The sequence below is a fragment of the Rosa rugosa genome, chromosome 1, assembly GCF_958449725.1.
Source record: "Rosa rugosa chromosome 1, drRosRugo1.1, whole genome shotgun sequence".
NCBI lineage: Eukaryota > Viridiplantae > Streptophyta > Magnoliopsida > Rosales > Rosaceae > Rosa > Rosa rugosa.
The window spans coordinates 21,607,026-21,628,074 of NC_084820.1; the positions used below are offsets into that span (position 1 = coordinate 21,607,026).

The 21,049-nt window shown below is 36.4% G+C and overlaps 1 protein-coding gene and 1 long non-coding RNA gene across 8 annotated transcripts; both read right to left on the bottom strand.

Moving 5' to 3' along the window:
- Positions 1 to 1,627: 1,627 nt before the first annotated feature.
- Positions 1,628 to 16,740, bottom strand: LOC133723564 (uncharacterized). Its single transcript, XM_062150420.1, has 9 exons — positions 16,594 to 16,740; positions 16,235 to 16,299; positions 16,052 to 16,130; positions 15,800 to 15,918; positions 15,613 to 15,692; positions 14,590 to 14,659; positions 14,235 to 14,379; positions 2,219 to 2,282; positions 1,628 to 2,004 (listed from the first exon to the last, which is right to left on the bottom strand). The coding sequence occupies exons 1-7, from the start codon at positions 16,610 to 16,612 to the stop codon at positions 14,347 to 14,349; spliced, it is 465 nt and encodes a 154-aa protein (XP_062006404.1). The 5' UTR covers positions 16,613 to 16,740; the 3' UTR covers positions 1,628 to 2,004; positions 2,219 to 2,282; positions 14,235 to 14,346.
- Positions 5,407 to 8,515, bottom strand: LOC133730819 (uncharacterized). 7 transcript variants are annotated; one of them, XR_009857268.1, is made up of 6 exons: positions 8,037 to 8,515; positions 7,512 to 7,594; positions 7,022 to 7,069; positions 6,824 to 6,922; positions 6,141 to 6,213; positions 5,407 to 5,794 (listed from the first exon to the last, which is right to left on the bottom strand). It is a non-coding gene; the product is annotated as an uncharacterized LOC133730819 (long non-coding RNA). The 7 variants fall into 7 exon arrangements; XR_009857105.1 differs by having other exon boundaries at positions 6,824 to 7,069; XR_009856736.1 differs by having other exon boundaries at positions 7,022 to 7,594.
- Positions 16,741 to 21,049: the final 4,309 nt, after the last annotated feature.

Sequence of the window (21,049 nt, forward strand, 5' to 3'; positions counted from 1 at the left end):
TCAAAGTTATATTTTATGAGCCATGTACTGCAGGATACTATTTTTGAGAAGAAGCAAAAGCAGGCACTAAATAAGTTGGAAGGAATTCTAACTGATCCATTGAAAGCACAGGAAGCACTGGAATTGATGTTCCAAGGAGAGGCAACCAACATTTTAAAGGAAGTGTTGTTGTGTTATAAGCCAACTGCAGAGCGGTTTCTCTCATTGATGCTACAGTTATTATGTGCATCAAAATTTACAGAACTACATAGCAGGACACAAATTTTTGTTCAAAATGGAAGCTCTCTGATGGAATGTCTATATGAAACCAGGACATTGAAATATGGTCAGGTATTTGTGCAATGTTCTGATCATGCTATCTTCAATGGCAGCACTACTTCAACCGCAGGCCAAGACAATTTTACTATTGAGTGCAATGTAATTATTGCTAAAAACCCATGTTTACACTTGGGAGATGAGCGTTTTCTTATGGATGGAGTGAGTGAGGTTTCTGATCATTATGCTTGGCTGGACTTTCTAACAAGCGAAGTTCTAGGGACAAAGGTAATAAAATTTACAAAGGAAAGTCTTGCTTTCCAGAGATATTGTTCAATGGATGCATTTGGTTCCGAGAAGGAAGTCATTGCTTTCGTAGGTGAGATCTATAAGCATTGTTCTATGGTTGTGGAAGCTTCTATAGTACTGTGGTATTTTTCTCTACTACGTTCTCCTTTGGATAGTGATGATTTCAGGTCTGCAATGTTCAATTTGATTCATCACTGGGTTCTCCTTGTTCATGTACAAGTCAATCCAGAATTATTTTCTGTGAGGTACTCTTCTGCTCCAATTGTTTTAATGTCTGCTAGTGATATTCATTCAGTTGTACACATCATTTTTCAAGATGGATTGTTGTTGATTCATGAACAAGAGCGAGGTCTTGCCAAGAGCACTATAATTGCAGGGTATTCTCAAGCAGGTTATGTGGAAGAAGCTTTTGAGTATTTGTCGTGGATGCACTACTACAATAAGTTAATCAGACGACATATATTTGGAGTTGTGTGATGACCAGCCTCACTGTGGTCTAAACGAGTGTTGTGTGATTGAAAATCACACAACGGTGAAATCACCGTTGTGCAATATTCATTTCCTCAACAGATAATTATTTCCGTTGTACGAATTCTGCGCAGGCATGTGCCTAGCATGGCATGCGCGGGGATGCCTTGGCACATTCAGACAATAGAAAGAAATTTTGCTATTGTCTGAGATTCATAACACACAACAGATATAACTCATTCTTTGTTGTCTAAGATATGTAACACACAACCAAAGTGAAATTATCTCCCTTGTCTGTTGATCACTCAGACAACAGAGATGATTTTATTTCTGTTGTGTGTTATGAATCTCACACAACAGAATTTTGTTTTCTTTTGTTGTTGGTTGTTAGTTCACACAACAATTATATTTGGTTAGCTGTGGTGTGAATATCGTAATCAAATTGGCTAACAACCAATGATTGTTGTGGGAAAAGCCTTACTTTTGAACTCTTTTACAGTCATACAACACATTGTTTTGTATTGTGTTGTATGAATGAAACTTCGACAACAAGAATCTCTATATAAACTTTCTTCCAGAAATAATGCTCAATATATGACCATAGAAACAGTACTATAATCCATATAATTCAAGCTAGGACAACATAGAGAATTGTCTGTACTTGTAAAATGTTCTAGCTAGGAAGACCTAAACTACATAGATTACTGCTGCTTTCCTTTAATGCACCTTCATTTGTTCTTGCAGAAGCTCTCTTGTAGGCAAAGATGATAAGCAGTCTTTCGATCTCTTAAGCCATCGATCCTACACATGATGGACAAGGACCCTGCAGAAGCTCTAGTATTGACTCCAGTTATGCTCACCCAATGACCTTACCCTTTGAACACATTCAAAACTCTGGCTGATTGAAACATTCTTCAACAAGTCCTAAATGCTCTGCCCACAATGCCATTCTGTACCCATATATCTGCAAGTCTGCAACCATGCAGATTATAATAAATTTTTACATTAGTTTCTTGTGGCCATGCATTCAAAATGACATTAATTGCTTGCCGCTGTTGAACACAAGTTCTGAGTGAGTACCTAGCAGGTTACCAAAGAAATTAACAACTAAAGTATGTTGGAAAACATAGCTATTGGAAAAGAGAGACCAACAAAATATGCTCAAGAGAAATGTAAGGGAACTTACTTCACTAGTGTTTGCTGCACCTGATAATACACAAACACACATTCTGAGTAGATTGACGAGTTTGCTGAAGAAAAAGAAATTTAAGCCTAATATAATTAATAAACATAAGAAATGAAGTAGAGCATTGACTAATTGGGAAAAAGCATATAATTAACCATTACTCACATCTACTGCCACATAAAGTGATAAGTTAATACAATGAGTTGAGTGTGTGGAAATAACATTTTTTGTATTGTAATAATTTATGTCCAAAAGCATGCAAAGATCGAGAAAATTTGAGTTGCGGAAAAACTCCAACTTAGCTGCACAACATTTCTGGCAAGTTCTACATTCACAGCCTCATTGGTTTCATAGTAACCATAACCTTAACCGCAAAATATCCTAGGCTTCCACATGAACAGCATTACCCTAAATCCAGAATGGTAATGGACTTCAAGTTTAAAAGCAAGCAATCATTAAAAATCATAAAAAAAAGGAGGAATAAATCTCAGAGAGTCACAGGTAGGTTGGAGAACAGCCCAAATTTTCATGTATTCAACACATCTTTGAAAACATGATCATCCTTTAATTTCTAAAATGCAAATACAGAAACACTCTTTATTGCAAAAAGAACTTTCTTCACTCAGTTGGATCAAATAACAAGTTAATATCTGTAGGTCAAAGATGATTATCTAAAAAGTTTCTCCTCAGGCAAGACAGATATTATAGAGAATATAGCATGTACAAATGTGGAGCTTCTACTATATGAAGTAAGTGTAAAGGCAACAAATAAGTTAAAGAATCGGGAGTTGTGACAGTTGATACCCAGTCACTTCACTTAGGAAAAAAGAACAGGAGATAGAGAGAGACAATGACAGAAACAGAGAGAATGCCTGGCAGCATCAACTCTTAACACATTATAAAAATATCTTCAGATGCCTTCCAGAATCTGGTCACAGACTTTATGCTACAAAGTACAAACCAAAAATTTACCTATACAGAATAGAAGGAATATGGTCTAGATGCACAACAGGAAGTTGTTTTCCTAAATTCCTAAACAGTACATATCGACAAGTTTATCCAAAGATCATTCATGTCTGTGGGAGTCCATAGATCAAAGAATTAAGTCAGCACCACATGTACTCAACGGAATCATGAAGTATCACGGACGACTTGACGTCATGATGGACAATAAAGTTTAATTATAACTCATAGGAACAAAATTGAAGTTTGGGTTGAGCTCCTTAAAACTGCCTATCTTAGACTAAATTTTTGCTTTGTTCCAACCTAAAACACAACAATCGAAGCTTGATATGGGAGGCCGACAGAACACCAAGAAAATGAAATATATATACTAGATATGTAAGCAGACACCTAACCCAAAAAATGTTAGAATATGATCATGTGATTAAGTGGCTTCACAATGAGTATGTTATGTGTGAGGAGATATACCATAACACTGGTACATCAAGACACACTTGAACAAGGAAATTCACGTATCTTGAAAGGGTACATGAATACTGACAATTATGATGAAAGGGTATAACGATTGATCAGTTACCCCTCTTCACTCAAGAGGTACAATGGTTGAGGTCTATAAATAGAACCTCAGCCCTTTGCATTGTTACTTTAATTCAGTAATTTGATTTCCCTTGTTGTGTCTAGATTAAAGACACCATATCATTGTGATCAACAGTCTAACGACGCCAATCACAACGATCCTTTCCTATATTTTCCAACAGTGGCATCAGAGCAGTTCTAGTGATGCAAGGGAAATCAAATCGCAATTCATACACATACAATTCACAAAGACAACATTCAAACAATAACAGTTGGTTCAAAGGAGAATCATACCTGAGAAGAAGAGTAAGTTTCAGACCTTGCAAGTTTCATTCTTGTCGTCTGAATACTGAGTACAAAACCAGTTTGGGATCACGCTACAACGGCAACAACGGACCCAAACGTATCAGACTTCCAGGCCCGCCGTGGTGTAATCAACCGTACCAGGAACCCTGTTTCAACAAGAACCATCGCAAACAGGCGTCCTTCCAACAGAAAGAGACGTCGTTCAAAACAAGCGAAGAAGAATTCAGTCTGGGTCCGAAAAACAACCACTCGAAGCATTTGGGTTCGGATTCAACTTACTTCAAATCGTTTCGTCTGGACTCGACGCCCGTTTTTGACCAGAATCTTCGTATTCACCAGACCCAAAGGCCGACGGATCTATCATTGAATCAATACATCTCGCCTCGTCAATTCTATAGAACTCCAATCTACAAGAACGATGAGTCGAATTGGTCTCCCATTCGCCCATCAGAACCAGATTCAACGGCACCTAGAGAGATACCAGAAGTGAAAACTCAAGACAATTTCACTTCTTTCTTCTATTATCAACCTGACTTTTCACGGAATTTGGTTGAGGATCACAACTTTGCTGGGTATTCGATTTGGGGCGATAAGTTGGGAATAAGTGGAGCGAGCGACGGGCAGAAGTTTGATTACACAAGGTTTAATTAATCTTGTGCTCAGTAAGCAATTTACAATTAAGTACACATATTTTATATATATATATATATATATATATATATATATATATATATATATATATATATATATATATATTTACATATATTAGACATATTCAAACGTACAGCATTACAAGTACACACTAGGCCAAAAAAGCTAACAGACAACGGACCAAAATCGTTGTGTGATTTGGACGATCTCCGTTGTGTATCGGAGCGTTGTGTGATGAAAAATAGTACAACGGTGGAAAGCCGTTGTATGAAACACAAACAGTCGACAGTTTCTTTGTTAAATGCGTTGTGCCTTCCCTCGGCAGATGCCAGGCACAGCTGCCGCGCAGCCGTGCTGTGTGTGGCATGTGCATCCTTCATACAACAGAACTTGTTTCCAAGCTGTTGTTGGAAAGCCTAGTCAGACAATATTTTTTTTAATTTCACCGTCGTCTGATATACCATCACACTGCAGTTGTACAGTATGATTGTTGTGTGAATTAGTTTTGGACAACCGAGTTCAGTTTTTACCGTTGTGTGATTGTAAAGAATGCATTGAGTGAATGACCCAATTTTGTGTATTCAGATGACGTTGAATTGTCACACTATAAAACTGTTGTACAATCATTTTCATTTCCTATATTTTGTGCACAAAAATGCTCCATTTTACCTAATGAACGCGATCAATTGGAAAGAAAACACATTACAAACCATCAAATGAGTAATCCAACCCATTCTATATACATCAAATGTTAAAAGGGAGCATTTCCTAATAATCATCCAAGCCAACATTAAAAGAAAATAAGTATTCTAATACATGCCCATCTACTTGGGATATCCAAAACTGATACAAATTATTCCAAAACAAGATAGCGTTCTAGTGCCATGCCATTATCAATATACATAAACCATCAAAAACTAATATGATTATTGAAAAAAACATGAGTAGCTGCTGCATGTGAATATTATAATATGCCAGCAGAAGCAGAAAATGGTGCGCCCATTGGATCAATATTTTTCCTCTCTTTTGCAGAATCCAGAATGAGTATGTCCTTCTTACTAGCTTGAGGATCTCAGTTATCTGCAAAAGCCAGAGGATAGGCTGGATTAATATAGAACTTTAATTTGTACTATGTTAACATAGCATATGCTATCTGTGAAAGGAAGAGAAAAGATTGGATTAATAGAGAGTTGTAAAATCAATTCCAGTTAGTTGTGTATTTCAATTTCTAGGTTTCTTTCAAAACAAACATATATAGATCGTCAAGGTCTCAAGTATTTTCCCAAAGTCACAACATCAGTCAATAAAAACAAATGAGAAAACCAAGAAATAATGAAAGGCTCACTGAATCAAACAAAAAAAAGTACAAGTTATTGAAATTGATCAGATTCAAAATTGCAAAGTATCATAGATCCAGAAAAATTACCAAGCAACAAATGTTTTCACTCTTTATCAACTACAATTAAGTTTCTTCTCACCAGCTCCAAGCTCTCAGCTACCTACAAAAGCAAGAGCATGTCTAAGGTATAGCACCAAGCAAGAGAAAAGAGGTAGTATTCGGCACTTCTATTAAAAAGAGCATGAAAAGTACTACAATTTGGAGCAATTAAAGTGAAGCAAGTAATACAAGTAATGTAATCCAGGACAAAAGTAGTTTTTAGGGAGGACAGGTTCCATTTACCTCACTGCATGCATTGCTTTAGTAGTTTTTAGTCGACGCAAGAGAACATCGAATTGAACTTCTTATAAAAGATTCACATTAAGTAGAAAAATCATACATAAAAATCTCACTATATCAAAATCTCATTATGTTTCCACAGTGTCAACAATATTACTATGAGAACAGAACATCATCAGCTAGAAAGTTTGTAACGTAAAGTATGAAGTCTAACTGGGAGTATAAAGTCTGTAACTTGTTAAGAATAGAAGCCTTAGGTCTCATAAATACTATTTCTTTATCAATTGCTGATTCACCGCAAAAAAAATAACACAGATTTCATACCTTAAAAACACTACAGCCCAACACATATCTCAGACCTCTGCTTCTCAAGCTGTATGGCAGTAATTCCTGATAAATGAAAATCAAAATTAAACCTACTACGTACTGACCTTAAAGTATACACATAGGTGTGAAGAAAAGAGCAGCATGTTTGATCCATGAGCTTCACACCACTTTGCTAATACCATCACTGATAATTAGGAAGTCACCTAATCATGGCATATTACATTCAATTAATGTTATATAACCCAAAGAAAATTTCAAAATATAATTGACAATTCTTGCTATTATGTCCCACTCAATCTCACTTGCATCTTAGCTGTTGGCATGCTTTGGAGGTATGGAGCACTCAACACCTAAATCCATTAACAAGAAAATCAAATCTCTTACCATTCACACAGTAGGTATTGAAGACACGCTTCACAAAGTAAAATAATCACTCATTTTAAAATGCAAACCCTATCGTACTACATATAGTTACAGCCAAACACTGCAAATAACACAAAATTGAAGTTACTCTCATCTTAATTGTTTTTACTTTTGACTTATGAATCAAGCAATCTATATAAAGAGGACATGTCTTAGCCATATATACCACCATGTAATCAACCATATGGAGTTATGTATCTATATATGTTCACATTGTGTAGAAGTAGGACAGCAAGTGAAGACGTGTAAAAATCATTCATTGTGATTTCTGGCAGATATGAAGCTATAGCAGCAATCAATCCGGCGAATTTTAGACTCATGATATGGTGTTATGCATTAGAAACAAAGGCAAAATCCAATTGACTTAACTGCTCAACCCCAAATTTTCTTTTGAACACTTCCCTTCCACTTTGTTTGCTTCATCTCTTCTCCTACCTCCATAGCTTTCTCTGCTGCAAAAGATCAAATTATCCCTAAATTTGAATCAAATCTAAACCAATTATATCCTTTTTGAGAAAATAAAACCCAACACATCTGAGAAAATGATACGCAACACAACCTATTAGAAGATTTGATAGGTCAATCCTTTTATAAAATAGAGTCGATTGCCGGATAACCATGTATACTTGAACCCATTAACTTATAACATAAGCAAATAGAGTAACATTTATATAGACACACCCCTGCAATTTCTGGAAGAGTCCTATCAGATATTTTAAGAGGTAATCCAAAGCATCTGAAACAATCACAAGGGAGAAAGACTTTGCAAACTATTTTGCAACCCCCAAAGGCACCTAAACGTCAAGAACAAACATTTCAATCACTTTCTTTAAACCAAAGAATAACCCACAGATTTAAACATTCAAAAACGAACAGATCGAAAAGAGAGGTTACCAGTGAGGCCAAGAGGAGGACTTGGTGATCGAAAAGAGAGGTTCTGCTACCCATACCCATGCTCGTTAACAATGGAGGAGAGAGAAATCCCAGATCTGTTTTCTCTCTCCTCGAATTCTTTCTCATCTGTGTGCTTTCTTTCTCCTCCATGGCAGTTATAGAGGTGAAGAAGGTGAGAAACGATGATTGTTATAGAGAAGAAGACAAGTTGTTGGTGTCGCGCCGGAGAATACGAGCGAGAAAGAGAGAGTGACTTAATCGGGTTTCCAATTGAAGAACCCTAACCTACTAATCCAAATTGAAGACCCGGATTCCCAATCGAAGATTTCCCTTTTAGTTTTGGGTGATTCAAATAGACTGATTTTCGTATTGGGTGAGTGATGGCTGTTTGGCTGGAAGACAATTCTGAATAGGGAGAGTTTGGGTGCTGGCTCAAAGAAAACGGAGAGTTTTTGTCAAAGTGTTGAAACAACCTTAAGCCCTTAAGTGGGAGTGAGAGAATACTCAAAATAGAGATGGTACGACAGCTAGCTAGCCCTGATTAATTTGTCAAAGGCACGCATTTGATTCTTTTTTTTTTATGCCAGTGACTCAGACAACACATAAATCAAGTTATGTTGTCTGATTATCTACATTTTAAATTTGAATTGAGGTAGCAAAGAGGGAAAATTCCCGCTTATGTGCAATTAAAGTATCACTTTTGGCGCTAGGGATATGTGTTGTTCATTCAGACAACACAAATAAGTAATTATGTTGTAGGAGTACATATATGTGACATACATTTCAATCAAAATTTATTCGCTTTGGGGGGAATGAATGCCATTCTGGGGCACATCCACGCCTTCCCAATATATCTTCCTCATTTGGACAGCACAAAGTAAAAAACTGTTGTATGACATTTTGCAAGTTACACTCATACAACAGATACAAGTAGACTGTTGTACTATACAAGAGGGAAGTTTGAGCAGAAGTAGGAGGGAAATGTGCCGCTTATTTTTTTTTCCATTCACACAACCAACTTTTCTTGTAAGTGTTGTGCAATGAGTTTCTAGCTAAAAACTTTTGAATTTTAACAGCCTTATACGACGAAAATTTCTTAGACGTGTTGTATGATTCACTTTCCTTCATCACACAACCAAAAAAAAAAAATCGTTGTGTAAAAAGTGTTGTATATTAACGTTATTGGCCTAGTGACAGTTGTACTACAATTGTATTATTTTTGTATTATTGTTTGTTATATATATTATTGTGGTTTTCATTATTAATTGTGAGTCATGGCCAGTAAATGCAAAGCAGAAAATAGAAAGATAGAGAGACTCAATAATATCAATCATCGCATATGGAAAAGAAGAATCACCTATCTACTTACCCATGAGAAAACGTTATATACGTTAAAAACTGAGAGGCCTCCCGTTGCATCTCGAAATTATATTAAATGGGAAGAAGATAATGCATTAGCTATTGCTACGATTCTCAATCATATGGAAGATGATTTGATTCCTCTCTATGAAGGATATGAGACCGCCAAAGAAATCATGAATGTGTTGGATGAAAAATACGGGCCTAAATCTCAAACATACATTCAATTGTTGCTTGAGAAATATAACAACGCTCGTATGAACGAAAATGATGATATGGTGGATCATATTACCAAAATGGAGGTATTAGCAAAGGACTTGTCTAATGCTGGTCATCTTATTCCTGATCAAATGCAAGTTTCTACACTTCTCAACAGTCTTCCCAAATCATGGGATCATGTGGTGACTTCTTTGACCTATGGTCAAAAAGAGTTGTCCATGAATAATTTGCCTGCTATGTTAGCAATTGAAGAAGTGAGAATGAACAAGAGGAAAAAGGAAAATAATAGAGGCAACCTCCTACTAGCCGTGGACTCACAAAAGCATAAACCACAATATAACAATAATAATAAAAGAAAAAACCATAGTCTCCACAAGACAAGCAACAAGAAGAATTTCAAGTTCAAAGGAAAAAAATATGGGTGTTACTTCTGTGGGGAAATTGGTCACATTAGATCAAAATGCCCCAGACGTCAAAGGACCAATGACAAGCCTAAGGAATTAATTTTGACAATCTCTGAAGCACTCATAGCAGAATGTGAAGAACAATGGTGTGTCGACTCCGGAGCTACAAGACATGTTTGCAAGGACAAATCCTTTTTCATCAACATCAACGAAAAGGCACAAGGAGATCATCGTCTATACATGGGAAACAATACATACATAGATGTTCTTGGAGAAGGAGATTGCAAGCTTCCGTGTAATGGCACAAATGTGATTCTCAAAAATGTCTTGTATGCACCCACCATTAGAAGAAATCTTATTTCTGTTGCTATGCTTGAAAAGAAGGGTTTTGAAGTGAGATTCAAAAATGGTGTAGTCACTATTGGTAAGGAAGGTCGAATAGTACTCAAGGGTACTAGAATCGATGATATGTACACAATTATTATTATTAGTAATAAAAATATTTCTTCCGAGTATATTTTTGTCTCTACTTCAAATACAACTTTATTATGGCATTTGAGATTAGGACACATAAATAAAAATAAATTGCTCAGAATGAGCAAAATTGGAATGTTACCTCAAGTAAATTTGAATAATTTTGAAATATGTGAATCATGTATCAAAGGAAAAATGTCTAGAAAATCATTTTCTAAACATTGGCAATCTTCTGATTTACTTGATGTTATACATTCGGATTTATGTGGACCTATGAGAACTAAGACTCATAGAGGAATGGAATACTTTGTTACATTCATCGATGATTATTCTCGCTATGGGTATGTCTACTTCTTGAAACAAAAATCGGATGCCTTGGAAAAATTCAAGGAATTTAAGAAAGAAGTAGAAACTCAATTAGGAAGACCCATAAAGTCTCTTAATAGTGATAGAGGTGGTGAATATGAAGCTTTTGATGAATTCTGCAAAGAACATGGCATAAGACACAATTATACCATGCCGTATACACCGCAACAAAATGGCATTGCAGAAAGAAGAAATAGAACCCTAATGGAGATGACAAGATCAATGATGTCCCATGCAGACTTGCCTCTTCATTTTTGGGGAGAAGCGCTATCCACTGCTTCATACATACTGAATAGAGTACATACAAAGGCTAAACCATTAACACCATACGAATTATGGCATGGAAGAAAACCAGACTTGTCAAACTTAAAAGTTTGGGGTTGCAAAGTACATGTTTTGATTCCAAAACCACTTCGAGATAAGTTAAATTCTAAGACTTTGGAATGTAAATTCATTGGATATCCGGAAAATAGTATAGGTTATCGTTTTTATCACCAGGATAAAGGGTTGATAGAAAGCAGAGATGCTGTTTTTATAGAAACTACTGATGTGATTACACCAATTCAAGCATCTGACCTAGCAATAAATCCAGATGACTTTGATCATGACCAACTTGGTGATCATGCCATTGTTCATGATCAAGTGGGAGATATAGATATTGGTGATCATGACAATGGCATGGATATAGATATGATAGATATAAATAATGATGATCAAAATAATATTGATGTTATGTCATTTGATCCTGATAGCAATGCACAAAACAGTGGGAGACGAAAAAGAAAAAGGGAACCATCTAAAAGATTGAAGGATCATTATGTTTTCAATCTTGAAGAGTTAGATGAATTAGTGGGAGACCCAAGAACATTTAAAAAAGCAATGGATGGATCTGATTCACAACAATGGCAAGAAGCCATGAATGAGGAAATAGATTCCATCAAGAAAAATAAAGTTTGGGAACTAGTTGATCTACCTATTGGAAGGAAGCCCATTGGTTGTAAATGGGTACTTCGGAAAAAGTTTAAAGCTGATGGTACTCTAGATAGATACAAAGCCAGTTTAGTGGCCAAAGGTTATACGCAACAACCTGGCATAGACTTTGTCGATACATATTCTCCGGTTGCAAAGTTTCAATCTATTAGAATACTCATGGCAATTATTGCAAGAATGGATTTAGAACTCCACTAACTAGATGTCAAAACAGCTTTTCTTAATGGAGATTTAAAGGAAGACATCTATATGGTTCAACCGGAAGGATTTCATGTAAATGGACATGAAAACAAAGTCTATAAATTAAAGAAATCATTGTATGGACTTAAACAGTCATCTAGACAATGGTATTTAAAGTTCCACCAAGCTATCCTTGAGATAGGTTATCAAATGAACAGACTAGATCACTGTGTATATACTTGGAAGTGCCAAGACAAGTTTTGTCTCTTGTCTCTGTATGTAGATGATATCTTGCTTGCTGGAAATTGCATGGATATGATTACTAAAACAAAATCATATTTAGGTTCCAAGTTTGAGATGAAAGATATGGGAGAAGCTTCCTATGTCTTGGGAATAAAAATTACTAGAGATAGAAATTCCAAACTACTCTACTTAGACCAAGAGAACTATCTAGATAAGATCTTTAAAAGATTCAATATGATAGAATGCAACCCAGTTAGTACACCCATTAGTAAGGGAACGATTCTTACAAAGGAGATGTGTCCTACACAAGAAGAAGAAATAAATTATATGAAAAATGTTCCATATGCTCAAGCTGTGGGTAGCTTGATGTATGCAATGACGAGTACTAGACCAGACATGCTGTAGGATTAGTTAGCAGATATCAATCTAATCCTGGCAAAGAACATTGGCAAGCCGTTAAAAGAATTATGAGATATCTGAAAGGTACTCAAGATATGAAACTCTGTTTTGGAATAAGTGATTTAAATTTGATTTGTTACAGTGATGCAGATTTTGCTGGAGACTTGAATGACAGAAAGTCTACGAGCGGTAACATCATTTTATTTGGTGGAGCGGCTGTTTCTTGGTTAAGTAAGAAACAGAAATGTGTTGCAAAATCAACTATGGAGGCAGAATATATTTCTTGTAGCACATTGGTAAGTACTGCAGTATGGGCCAAACATTTCATAGATTATATGAATATAGGTATACCTAAAAAGGCTGTTGATGTGTTTTGTGATAATAAGTCCGCCATCTACCTGATTAAAAGTGGAGCAAATAGTTCCAAAGGAAAACACATTGACGTAAAATATCATTATATACAAGATATAGTTGAAAGAGGTGAAGTAAAGGTCGACTACGTACCCTCTGAACAGATGGTGGCTGATCCTATGACCAAAGGGTTAACTCTAGAAAAATTCAGAGAGCATGTTTGTAAAATGGGTTTAAAGTCATCTAGATGTGATTAAGCATGCTGGTAAGTATCATTGTAGTGTTTTAGGGACGCCTAAAGTGACAATTGATACGACTCTATCTGATTAAAATTGGTCGAAAATAAGATAGAGGGCACTAACCAAGAAACGAAATTATAACAAATCTTCTTGTCTGTAAAATCCACTTTGAGTCAACATGAATGAATTTGTAAAATATTCGGGTTAGCGCGGATTTTAAAGTCACCATTGATATTAGGTGTGGATGGTTAAAATTCCTAATATATGAGAATGGTGCCAACTTATTAAATGAGATAAGTTGTGGTCAGATGGAAAATGATTCAGAAGTGTGCACACGTGGTAAATGAAATCATTATCTGACGTTTGGAAAGTCCCGGGTAATCAAATATATGATACTCAGAATGGATATCCAAAGTAAATTAGGATGGATAGTTTAAGGTGATTGCGATGAAACAAGCAACACTTAGTAAAAACATCCAGAACCTAGAAGCCTTTAGAAACTTGAATCATCATGATCAAGTGGGAGATGTTAGAATATGATCATGTGATTAAGTGGCTTCACAATGAGTATGCTATGTGTGAGGAGATATACCATAACACTGGTACATCAAGACACACTTGAACAAGGAAATTCACGTATCTTGAAAGGGTACATGAATACTGACAATTATGATGAAAGGGTATAACGATTGATCAGTTACCCCTCTTCACTCAAGAGGTACAATGGTTGAGGTCTATAAATAGAACCTCAGCCCTTTGCATTGTTACTTTAATTCAGTAATTTGATTTCCCTTGTTGTGTCTAGATTAAAGACACCATATCATTGTGATCAACAGTCTAATGACGCCAATCACAACGATCCTTTCCTATATTTTCCAACAAAAAAATCATCTGATCAGTCACAATGTAGACTACGCAAGGTCAATTTCTGAATATTGAACAAAACATACAAACAATTATGAAGACAATGTTACCTGAAGAACGGTGAGTGTTAAGGCCACCATTGGGTGCTAAGATCTCTAAACGACCCGTCAAAGGCTTCACTACTTTCTGGAGAAGCTCATGCTGTTCCTTCAAGCTCTCATGCTATATGTCAAACACCTCCCGCACATTCTTTGCCTGTGTCAATAAAAGTATTAAATACCTTTTCCTTTCTACCTTATTACTTTCAGTTAAACAAACTATTACAAGTTGTCAAGCAAACATTTCCAAGATCATAAAACTGTTCACAGAGCTTATAGCTAATTTCTAGCATTACAGGAAGCAAAGACTTGCACCTGCCCAGCGTTTAACATTCAAGTCCCAAACCAAATCCCTAAGCAACCATACCTTTAAGTTATGATCCTCTTCAATGCTCTCTTCCAACCCAGCAAGTCCACCAAACGCAATCAATAGATACCTAACAAATTTCATTCAGTCAAATAACAAGTATAAGTGGATAAGCAGGTACAAATCTCTATTTATATAACTATACATTAGCTTCATGTCTTAATTAATTTTTCCTAAAGAAAAGCAATGGAACCTGATATATCGATACTAATTATAGGTCCATGGTCCTCTTAAATACACTCAGAGCAATCAATTGTTAAACCAAAATATTCAACAGGAATTATGCCTACTAACCCCTTTAACCTTGATGCATCTTTACATATATGTATATATATGTACATATATATACATATGTTATATAGATATATTTTCTTAAAGTAATATAAAAAAAAAAAAAAAAAAGAGGAATGGCTGCCTCACGCCAAATCTTTGAAAAAGCTACTAGGGCACCTACTTGATTGGAAAATAACAAAAACCAGCAATTTTTAAAGGAGCAATTCAAGCACTTGTTAGAAAAGTAAAAAAGGAAATGGAGAAGGTGGGGTGAGGTGCGCTATCTATCTCATGTTATAGGAGGGAAGGATTTTCTTCAATTGCGAAAGCCTGATGGAGAAAGAGATGAGATGTTCCTCATAGAGCTATCACCAGCTAGTCCTTAAGTTGCAAAGAGATGCAGCAAAAATGAAATTGAAGGAAGAATATGGCATGGTTCATTTTCATAACTTCTCCAACTTCAGAAATTTCAATTGGCATGATGCATTTAGTAGGATATTAAAGGTGAGTCTCCCTATAAATAAGCAATTGGCCCTGAAAGAAATCAGAGGTCGACAGATTGAAAGATGTTTAAAACCTGTCCCACATACATCAAGAGTCTCCCTATAAATAAGCAATCTAGTTTATGGACACAGTATGCATCTAGCAAAGAGAACAACCACCGGCCATTTGTGGCTAAAGACCAGCTACCCAGGAAAAGCAATACCCGCCTCATCTAAAAGTACAATCTTATCAATTAATGGTTAGTACCTGAAAGTGGGTATAGTGAGATCGGAGGAATTGATAATCTGACCATGCTCTGAGGTCCCATTCAAATGATCATAGCCACCCTGTCATTAAGATAACAGAAGTTGGTAAGGAAGGTCATATCCGAACGATTAGAGAGACAACATGAATATATAAGGAAAAGAGAGGCATAGAGTCAATGTATGGATACCTCGTATGGACATTCAATCATTACCGAAGTGATATTGGAAGCATAGTGCACTTTGTACCCCCAATACATCCCTGCTTCTTCCCTTGGCTTGGATGATGATACAACCTGCCGTGATATATCTAGATAAATGCCATAGGAAAAAGAAACCATTACGTATCTAAGATTCATACTAAAAGATGAAAAGAAACCTTAACTAACTGTTAAGAAAGGAATCATTATAGTTAAAAGAATTCAGAACAAAACATTCATTACCAGCATCCAAATTCCAACTGTCTCCCATAGCCACTGTAACTCTTGCTCCAGGATCAAGTACTTGATCAACGACGACATTCTGCATATTGTCAACAAAATCAATTAATCGCTAACTCCCGGGATTTAAGAAAAGTATCAGGCAATAACTCGTGAAAGACTAGCAAAACCAGACAATGAGAATACCTTACTCAAGCCCACATCAACTAACTTCCCAACACCGTCTGGAGATCTTTCCTTTAGTGTGACACCTATGCATTAATGGCAAATATCAAAACTTGTCCAATGTTCTAAACAGCAAACACAAACAAGCCACCAAAACTAAACATTAGCAGTACAAACTCCAAACCATCTCATTTCTCAGTTGATTCTAGTTCAATATCTTCAACATAAGCAAGTTAAACAATTGCTTATCTTGCGATAAACTAATAAAGCCAATAACCATAGCACAACCGTACGAGAAACAAAACTAGTCACTTGAGTAGCACAAAATGGGTACTAAGCATTGGTAAACATACTACTGAACTGAACTGGTTTTGGTTTACCTATGAAATACTTGGTCATGACATCAGGAGTAACAACCTCGCGCTCATCAATATCACCAGGTCGAGAAGCCTTGAATTGGAGGTGGGTTTGGATAAGTGAAGAGCGAGCCCCAATTCGAACCCTAATCCGCTGGAGAGCAAGAACAACCGGTGAATTAGGGTTTCAAGGATAAAGAGTAAATTGGAGTAGAGGATTTGGGTAATCGAATTTGCACTACACAATGATATAACTTCTATTCATCAATTTCACCGATCCCAAACCTCTACTCAAATCCATAGAAAATCAAGCACGAAATCGAATCATAAATAGAAGACAGAGAGAGAGAGACCAGAGCGACGGAGGAGCCGAGGGGGTTCGGCTATGCAGAGAGCGTAGAAGATGCGGTCTTGCCACTGAGTCGACTCGTTGATGTCGTCCCACCAGCACAGCACGAATGCCGCGACCTCCATCGGCGCCGAGGTCTGACAGAGAGAGAGGACCTAGAGGGTTCAAGAATTGAGAGAGGACTGAGAGAGAGAAGGTCGAGAGCTTTTGTTTTCTTTTCTCTATAATTAGGTCAATATGTGGCTAGGTCTAGGGATTTTTGGGCTTGGTGGGAGTAATTGGGGGGAAGTAAAGGAATAAGAGTGGTTGTCGGGCTTCAATGAAGTTGTTTGGTGGGAAACTTCAATTTGTCTCAAGTTTCTCCCACAACAGATGAAAATGACCGTTGTGTGAGAGTGTGATGAAAAAGCAGGTTGGGAGGGAAAATTTGCCGCCTGTGCCTACATATGTTTCATCAAATTGAAATTTTGCCGCGCTATGCAACTTGCTGAGTTGCTTCCATGCTCAGACAACAGAACTATGACAATCTGTTGTACAAATTTGTGAATCTTACACTTGGTGTACCTAGAGGATTTCTAAAAGTTCGTACAACATTTCTTATACAACAGATATCAAAAAAAACTGTTGTGTGGATAGTTCAAATTGAGCTCCTTTTGGGAGGGAATTATGTGCTCATTTCCCTCCATTTAGGCTTCACATTCACACAACGGAAACTTCTTAACTCAGTTGTGCAATATCTTCCTAAAAAAAAAATTTCAGTTTGCTTACATTCACACAACATAAACATATTTGTACCGTTGTATGATAGAGTTCATGTTAACACACAACAGCAAATTTTAGTTCTGTTGTGTGATGAGTGTTGTGTGTTTCGATTTTTGTAGTAGTGATGAGAATGGACGTACCAAACCCAAATGAGTATGCTTTTACTCGTGTATCAAGTGTTTATGGAACCATGGCGATGCTTGCTCAAGGCAAGCAATTTCATGCTCATGTGCTAACTGTTGCTCTAGATTGTGAAGCTATGGTACAAAGTGCCTTGGTCAATCTGCACTTGAAATGTGGAAGTTTACAAGAAGCTGCAAAAATCTTTGATAAGACAAAAGTTGATGATGTTGATGGGAAGGTCTCAATACATTCACCACAAGATGGTATATATAAGCTGTTCAACCTTAAAAACTATCTCATGCTTTACTCTATACCAGACAAAAATGTACAAGAAATCAAGATTAGTCCAGGTCTCATGCTGCTGATTTTCAATAGAGTTAGTACCCATGTTCTGCTGAAGATTATGTCTATAGAAGATGGCACAGTTCTCAAAGCTTTTAACAACATTCTTCATCGAAACAAGGTGTCTTTCATAGAACAATTCAATGAAAAGCTTCTCGTTAAGCAGGATAATGAAAATCTCCAGATTCTTGATGTTCGAAACGTGGGGCTGCTGGAAGTTAACAGAGCTGAGTTCCTGACATCATCATCATTTATCATTCTGTATGAGAACCAGCTATTACTGACATTCAAAAATAGAACTATGGCCGTCTGGAATGTTCTCTCAACACATGCTCTATCTACTTCGGATGCAATTTGTTTATATGTCCAGAAGCTTTTCTTGGTTGATTGGGTTTTTGCAAATGTACCAATATCTTGGAAGGATATGAAAACCAAGTTGTTTGCTCTTAATATGGTTACTAAGGTACTCCTACAGGATGGTCAAATCTGTGATTTCTCGGCCATTATGCAGTTGGTTGTGATTTTGTCCACTAGGTCTTTGAATGAACTGAAGGAAATCATGTGCATTCTGCATAGTTCTCTTGCAGACATTGATGACTCCTATTCTAAGTGGATTTTGATTCATGTGAGACTTGAGGACAAGTTCTCTGTGAAGCAGGGTGGATTGTTATGAAAGTCAAGTCAGCTGGAATTCTTTTGTTGACTGGGAAAGTTACTTAATTTCTATGTATTTGCTTTTGGTTGTTTGGTTTTGAAACGCTGCGTTTCAGTTAATTAAGTTAGGTGTCATGTCGTTTAGTCTCAACATTGTAGAAGAATCATGCTTTGTGCTAGGCCTATGTCGCTGCGACACATATCTTGCATGTCAACTTCCAGCTATATATGCTGGTATTCTGTAGAAGAAACGGAATCAAGCTAATAGACATTTCTTTTCCTGCTTTATTTTTCATCCTTTTCTTCTTACTCTCTCTGTGACTTCCAGTAGTTAGGGTCAAAACCCTAACATTCCTCGATCTAATTCCCTTTGCATGCTGGCTTTTCTGGTATCCCTTGCTTAAGTGACCCTTTGATTTGGATTCTGCATCCATTGATCCACACCTCTATCTACTTCTCATATTCTGGTTCCTCTTCACCTGTGCCTTCCACTCAACTACCGTATCTATGTATTGCAACAAAGGTTTTCACATCTTAAAGGAGAAGTAGAAATCGTGTATAGAACTTATTGATACTAAGATCTTTTGGGTTGCTTCGGTTGTTAAATGGACCCGATTGAAAAATTAAAACTTTCATTTGTATCTTCCTTTCCCTGATCTACCCCTCTGTACTTTTTGCGATCGTTTCTGTACCCCTTCTACAGCAAGCAAGATGCAAATTTTTCCAATGACTATTGCCCAAGACTCCAAATTGAAGACGAGAACCGAAAAGATTCAGTTTTTACTGAGTGTTGGAAAACGGCAGCAATGAAAGATGTAGATTTTCATTCTACAAGTAAGCTTTTGTTCCCTTTTGATCAAAGCAGATGGGTGTCCTGCAACCATATTGTTAATATGTGGCTTCATCATTATGATCAGACAAATGGTTTTCGGAGGAGAGGGAAAGATGATACCATCATTAATAGAAAGAGGAAGAAACTTCATTTTTGCTCTGGTAATAAGATATACTTTTATTATTGTATTTGGATCAGATGGTTTCGGTTTGCTCGTTAGCTTGATTCCTCAGATAATCTACTTCCAATTGTCTAGGATATTAATTATTTGGGTGCTTTATTCTCAATTCATGTACTAAATGAAAATCGATCAATCTATTTGATATAAGATGTACCGATTGAAGTTTTGTTTCATTAATCGAAGTTTTATCTTGTAGTCGTTTATTTTTTTTTCCGCTCCCATGTCAATATGTTTCTGCCTCCGCCACTGCGTACGGTTCAGTAGGTATGTCAATAAAATCAAACAAGATTACGTCCTAGTTTGAGCAGAATACGACCCTTAATTTTACTAATAAGATTGAAAAGTACAACAAGTGGTAAACTATTATAGAATACGATGATTAAGATCCTTAATTTTATTAATTAGATTGAAAAGTACAACAAGTGGTAAACTGAATTTGTCCGCTATCATTGAAAACTCTCGTAGAATAAGATGGAGCAAAATTTATTTTTATTTTTTCAAGAGAAAACAAAATTACAATGAAAAGTTTCTAGGGCAACCACATTGAAGCATATCGGATCGAGATTGAGAGCCATAGTAGCTGAGGCTGGAATCTTGTTAACCTAGATAATAGGAGAGGTGAGACGAAAACCTACAGCAGTGATAGAGTTGGCGACAAAATTAGCTTCTCGGAGAACATGTGAAAAAGTAATGCGGTCGAACTTTGAAGCAAACCACTTGATAGTTTCTTCCTGATAATAGGAGATGGAGATAAAAGTTTCTCTAGACTTTCTTGAAGAAAACTGAAGGATTTTAAGTTGTTATTTTTCATTGATGGTTTGAAAACTGTGTCTCTTATGCTTTACTTCAAAATAATTGTGCGCTTCTTTTTTTTTTCTTTTTCTTTTTTTTTATTTCATTGGAGAAAATCGAATCCTAACCTAACATATGCTTATTTGTTAAGACGTTCAATAATAAAAGAGACAACGAGAAGGGACCAGACTACGACCCTCGATAACTTATCTGAGAAACCAAGCAACGTTACAAGTATGAGGTCCAAATGTGATGAATTGATTGTCGAATAATCAAGGAAAGAAAAGCATATATACCGGTTGGTATTAAGCTAGTAAATAATTAACTTTAGATAGGGCACGAGACGTACTATTTAATTAGCCCATGTAGGTGGCAATTAGTACATTTAAGTAGCTTCCCCAGGGGAGGTCGACCACTACATGGTCTGCTTTCTCCTGAACATGCT